This window comes from Sinocyclocheilus rhinocerous, unplaced genomic scaffold, assembly GCF_001515625.1.
Source record: "Sinocyclocheilus rhinocerous isolate Xijiao unplaced genomic scaffold, SAMN03320098_v1.1 scaffold836, whole genome shotgun sequence".
Classification (NCBI taxonomy): domain Eukaryota; kingdom Metazoa; phylum Chordata; class Actinopteri; order Cypriniformes; family Cyprinidae; genus Sinocyclocheilus; species Sinocyclocheilus rhinocerous.
The window spans coordinates 389631-396320 of NW_015648109.1; the positions used below are offsets into that span (position 1 = coordinate 389631).

The 6690-nt window shown below is 36.8% G+C and overlaps 1 protein-coding gene across 1 annotated transcript in view; it reads left to right on the forward strand.

The window, feature by feature from the left end:
• The first annotated feature begins 371 nt into the window (after window positions 1-371).
• pkd1a (polycystic kidney disease 1a) overlaps window positions 372-6690 on the forward strand; it is an 89408-nt gene continuing 83089 nt past the window's right edge. The window contains exon 1 of the mRNA XM_016514111.1: window positions 372-1116. Within this exon, the coding sequence (XP_016369597.1) occupies window positions 848-1116 (269 nt within the window). The 5' untranslated portion in view covers window positions 372-847. The remainder of the gene's footprint in view (window positions 1117-6690) is intronic.

The window sequence follows — 6690 nt, forward strand, 5'->3', positions numbered from 1 at the left end:
ATGTGAGAGTAAAAAAAAACAATTAATAACCAAATCTGGTGTACACTAACTTTGGCAGCTCTAAAATTACATTTTGTAAATATAAAATGATTATAAAACAATGTTGTTTTCTCACCAAAAGTGATGTCACTTCCTGGATGATGATGTCAATAAAGAACTGCCTTTATTGCAAAGAATGAAATATTACATAAGACTAATGAACAGTGCTGTTGAAGACATCACCAATTCAAAATAATATTGCTCAAATATTCCAACACTAGAAAGGGGAAAAAAGAAAACAACTGCAATACCTTTTTTAATAAATTATCAGATTTTCATGTTACAGTTGTACAGTTCAGCACCTGGTGAACAATATTTGGATGATGTGTCTTGATCATGCCACTTGCCTTTATATCATTACCATCCAATGCATTTAGGTGTTCCTAACGGCAAATTGTGTGGTCACTGCATATGACAGTGTAATAATAAATAAAGTCTAAAACAACAAGTTATGGCAATATATTGGGTTGTAATAACCAGTAGCTTGTGTTTTGTAAGACGAAGCCTCATCCAGTGGAGAGCAGCGGCGCTGCAGGATGGGAGAACGAGAGGAAGTTCTTCAGGAACTTCTGGCAGAGCAGAATCCAGAGTTTTTTCTCCCCTCCTCTGGAGAAGAAGTGAATCTAGTTCCGTTAACGGAGGAATAGAGGGGGGGCGTCATCGAACTTGGGGGAAAACGCGATTTCCGACGCATTCTTGCTTTCTGCGCCGTTTCTCTTATGGAAAAACTGGGAAAAGAGTGAACTTTCCTCCCCGCGTCCCGAGGAAAACTTCACCAACAGAAGGGGCGATGAGATGCGAGTGAGCTATGCCTTGTAGAAATGGACAGATTGTGTTTAAGCGAAAACATGGCGTCTGTCTCCCAAAGTTTGGATTATTTTCCAGTCTGCTCTTTGCGCTCTGCTGCCTCGAGGCGCGCTCGGGCGTCACGGCAGACGGGAGAGCGTGCAGCCCGTGTCCGGGTAACTGCTCGTGCTCGGCGGTGGGACCGCAAAATTTGTGCGTGGTTAATTGTTCCAACATCGGACTGGATCAGGCCCCAGCGGCGTCCGACCTACCGACCGACACGCACGCTCTGTAAGTCCGCCGCTCGCGGAAAAGCCCCGGGCGGGTTTGTGGGTGATGATGCGGGTGTTTGTTGTGAACTGATTGAGGTGACGGGTGAAGAATGTTAGCTGATGGCTGGTGTAATACTTCAGACTGCCACTGTTTATGTGTCAATCAATCATAACTGAGGATGTCAGGGATGGGGGGAAAAGAGGAAAAGTCTGGTCTAAAACACAAGTGCCAAGATCTTAGATATGTAGGCTTTGTATGTTGTTTGTAATAGGTTTTTGAAATTAAACACAATATATTTTGTATTATACAAACATTCAGATGCATTGACTCTAAATGTCAACTGGTGTAACCATCCAGTAAAAATTTGCCTCAGTATTATGATATTTTAGTCATGTTGAAGATTATGTGACATGAAAACCATCTATTTTGTTTTGTCGCATGACAATGGCTTCCTGCATATGGGTAACGCGCTACACTGGCGACCAAAGGTTTATCAAATGTTATTATTTTAAATCATTTTACATTCTAAAAACTTTTTTTTTGTTGTAAAACAACTGCTGTGGTGCTTGTGTTTTCCCAAAATGTCAGCCTTTTCTTGAGACTTTTCTCCCTAATTTTTATATAGGCTACAGTTATACCACCTAGACATTTTTGACCTGCAAAATATACCAAAATAGTCAATTCTTCTTACTATAGCTCATTGCCCAACTGAACTCATATGGTGTTGTCTTCATCTCAGTCTGTAAAAACTTTAGCTTTCTCTAAGTGGAGAAAACACATCTCAAGCAGTGAAAGGTCAAAATAGCTGCATAAGTTTATGTCTGCACTGGATTTAACACATGCACGCAGCTTGTGTACCAGCAGATGCATGAAGAGTTTGTGCAGGTAGACTTGTGGCGTCGAGAACACTGTGTTCTTTACTCTGGTTTCTGTGGCGCTCGAGCTCCAGCATGTGTTATCCATTCACATAGGCTGCAGATGTATGTGCAGAAAGATGTGATACTTTGAACTCTTTTTGTGGGGGTGGGCATAAAGTTTAAGACCAAACTCTTTCATCTGGCAACTGTTGTAAAATTGGCAATAATAGTATTACTATAGGTCACATTTACAGGGCTCTTCATTAGGGGGCTTGTTGTTGCATGGTTTTCTCCAGTGAATAGGCTGTTTATTTCTGGAAGTCAATTTCTGTAGACACAAAGCACAAAGTCTTGGCTAAAAAAAGCTATTGGTTTTTCCTCCATTATTGTCAATGGAAAAGATACGGCTCATTGAACACACACTGAATGACAGAAGGGCCAGATATGGTGATATTCAAATGATGAGATTGAAACAAGCATTTGTGCAACTGGAGTTTTGACTTGAAATCTTACTAAGAGTTTGGGTCTCCCCGTATTGCTTTAAGATTGCAAGAAGTCATGCTAATGCAGCAGTAAATTTTATTTATGAATGTTTATGAACACAGCTGTTTTTTTTTATATGGTGTTGTCTTCATCTCAGTCTGTAAAAACCTTAGCTTTCTCTAAGTGGAGAAAACACATCTCAAGCAGAGAAAGGTCAAAATAGCTGCATAAGTTTATGTCTGCACTCCATTTAACACATGCACGCAGCTTGTGTACCAGCAGATGCATGAAGAGTTTGTGCAGGTAGACTTGTGGCGTCGAGAACACTGTGTTCTTTACTCTGGTTTCTGTGGCGCTCGAGCTCCAGCATGTGTTATCCATTCACATAGGCTGCAGATGTATGTGCAGAAAGATCTGATACTTTGAACTCTTTTTGTGGGGGTGGGCATAAAGTTTAAGACCAAACTCTTTCATCTGGCAACTGTTGTAAAATTGGCAATAATAGTATTACTATAGGTCACATTTACAGGGCTCTTCATTAGGGGGCTTGTTGTTGCATGGTTTTCTCCAGTGAATAGGCTGTTTATTTCTGGAAGTCAATTTCTGTAGACACAAAGCACAAAGTCTTGGCTAAAAAAAGCTATTGGTTTTTCCTCCATTATTGTCAATGGAAAAGATACGGCTCATTGAACACACACTGAATGACAGAAGGGCCAGATATGGTGATATTCAAATGATGAGATTGAAACAAGCATTTGTGCAACTGGAGTTTTGACTTGAAATCTTACTAAGAGTTTGGGTCTCCCCGTATTGCTTTAAGATTGCAAGAAGTCATGCTAATGCAGCAGTAAATTTTATTTATGAATGTTTATGAACACAGCTGTTTTTTTTGTTTTTTGCATTGTTGTTTTTTATACAGTTTTAAAACTTAAATCCATGCTGTTTTCTCTGCCTATAAAAGTTATTTTCTATTTGACTGTTTCCTAAATGGAAGAAAATTATGTGGAAAAAGTGTTTCTGAAGGGGTTATTTTAAGATACAGACAGAAAGGTTGATTCAAATGAAGTAAAAATGATTTTAAAATGAATCTAAATAAATCTAATAACACAAAGCAGCTGATGTTTTGCAAACATTCTGGAGCTTCTCTGTCTTTTCTGTCTAAAAAGGAATACAAAAAGAAGGATAAAGTTAGTGAGTCTTGGGTTTCTGAGCTGCCGATCAGACTGAAATCTCCAGAGACAGTCGCCGTAGGCCACAGAGACGAGCACAGACGCGGCGTCTTAAGAGCTTTAAGGCTTGTAGAGTTTTAAATCATTGACCTCACTTCCTTTCTCTCTTTGCGCCGCCACGGCCGCCCAGTAATCCTTCATATTTAAGCGTCTCTAAGACCAAGATAGATGGTAACTTTTTCTTTGTTGTGGAAATGAAAGGGTGTCTGGTTAAAAGCAATTAAATTTAAAAGCCTGTCGTAGCCTAATGGCAGCCGCACCATTAGCGCAGGATATTTAGCTGGCAGCGCGCCGCGTCTCTCAAGTTCACAGCTGCTGTGCGCAGGATCGCCGCTTTTCCCCTTCCATCCGCTCCTTCGTTCCACCCTTCCAGAAAAAACACAGATCCAACTCCCGTTCCCATTCCTAGGAGGTTTCTTCACTCTTTTCCCTTCTCAAGTTGTGTCATTCTGAACTCACTGAAATCTGGATGAGTGTGAAGTCCACACCTTTTGAAGTAGCATCTTTCATAAGAAGCTGTGTGATGGACTTTGGAAATCTATGTAAATCTGTACGTGTCTGGTGCAGTGAGCACTTCACAGTAAATGAGTTGTTTACAGTAAACTGAGAGACGGGCTGGAGCTGCTAAACTTTCTCTTTTGTTTCTGCTCATGCAGTGATTCACTGATTCGCTCATGTTTAATAGGAACCATCATTGACTCAGCAGTGATGTAATTGTGCTTAAGTAGCTTCATCTGTGGGAAGAGCTGCTGTGTGACAACAAAAACAGAGACTTATCCAAGTCTTCCTCAGCTGCAGTGATGTTTCTTGCTCTTTACTGTCTGGTCTGTGTAGCGGCCTTCATGGTTTGGTTCACTGGCTAAATTTGCTGGTCTGCAGAGATCTTTCTTTTTAAGTTTTTCATTCATTCATTCACTTAGAACATATATATATATATATATATATAAAGCACAATTAAAGTCATTTTAATTTAGTGTTTTGTTGATCAAAGTTGTATTTTACCCCCAAAATATTAATTATTTTAATAATCAATTAGAGAAATATAATATAATATTACATTGTAATATATATGTCTTTATATTAATTAAAAAATAAATATAAAATAAAAAGGAGTGGCTTTTTTTAGTAGTTTGCAGTGGTCTTTGATCTGTGTTGGTTTATATAGTTTTTTTTACTAGACTGTTCTGGTCTACAGAGGTCTTCATTGGTTTGTAGTGATCTATAAACCACACTGATGTGTGCTTTAACTGGTCTGTGCTGGTCTACAGAGGTCTGTATTGGTCTGTAGTGGTCTTTACTGTTTTGTGCGAATCTTTTAATTTGCTAGTCTCCTTTTTATCCACGTTTGCTCATCTGCCTGAACCTGAAAATGGAGATATTACTGCAGCAAAGGAGACAGTAGACTGAGAAGAAGGATTCCTGCTGTCTGTGTCTTCTCTCAGAATGGACTAATCGCGCCGAGCAGTCGTGAGCTTGTGTCTGTGTACGTGTGTTTCACAGGCTGACCGTTTGCGCTGCGAGGTTTATTTTGTTGCCATGACAGTCTCACATCATGACATCACCGTACACGGAAGCACAGACAGACACCCACAGTAATACAGACGGACCAAAGAGCAGTATTCAACACCAACAGCACGTCTCTGCCATTTCACACTGGTTTAAATCTTAATTAGATGAAAAGAAGTGCTCAGAAAGTTAAAGATCAGCATTCAGCCAGCAGTTTGATACTTAGGGGTTTTGAGAGTCAATTTGACTTCAAAAACTCCTCTCAGAATCATTAACTAAACCTTTTATCACAACTTTTCATATTACAATCAGGTGGCATGTTTTTATTTGTTTGTAACATACATATATACTGTGTGTGTGTATGTATATATATATATATATATATTTATATATATATATATATAATGAATGTATTTTTATTTCAGTTTTAGTAATTTTAATGCTTCAACTTCAACTTATTTTAGTTCAGTTAGTTGCCAAACAGCTTTTCTGATTTTTAAGTTTATGATATTTTAAATCTAATATTTGTAATTAATTTTATTTCGGCTTTATTTCAATTACCGAAAATTATTTGTAATAGTTGTAGATTTAGTTAACGATAACAACACTGTGAAAGAGCAATGACGGTAGACTCGATTGAACTCTTGAAAACGGTTTAAATCGTATTATCTAAAAATATTTTTATAGTGATAATATTAAAGTTTTGAGAGTATGAGCAATATGATGATAACTAAACCTTTTGTTACATATTTTCATATTTTAATCAGGTGGCATATTTATATTAATTTTAAATAATTTTTTATTAATGTTTTTATTTCTATTTAGCTTTAATTTATTTTTATTTAATTTTTAGTGATTTTAGTGCTTCAACGTAAACTTATTTTATTTCAGTTAGTTGTAAAGGCTTTTTAAACTTTTAAAATTAAGTTTAAGTGGATTTTTGTCTAGTATTTTATTTATTTAGTTTTTTATATTTCTATGTAGCTTTATTTTTATTATATTTTTAGTAATTTTAGTGCTTTAACTTAAACATATGTGACCCTGGACCACAAAACCACAATTTTTTGAAATTGAGATTAATATATCATCTGAAAGCTTAATAAATAAGCTTTCTATTCTAAGCTTTCTATTCTATAACTATTTGAAAATCTGGAATCTGAGGGTGCAAAAAAATCTAAATATTGAGAAAATCATCTTTAAAGTTGTCCAAATGAAGTTCTTAGCAATGCATATTACTAATCAAAAATTAAGTTTTGATATATTTACGGTGGGAAATTTACAAAATATCTTCATGGAACATGATCTTTAATTAATATCCTAATGATTTTTGGCATAAAAGAAAAAATCGATAATTTTGACCCATACAATGTGTTTTTGGCTATTGCTACAAATATACCCCAGCGACTTAAGACTGCTTTTGTGCTCCAGGGTCACAAATGACAAAAATTCTAAAACTTTTTCTTGCAAAATTATACTAAATAACTATTTAAGTGAGTTCTAATCTGCAAGTAAAGACT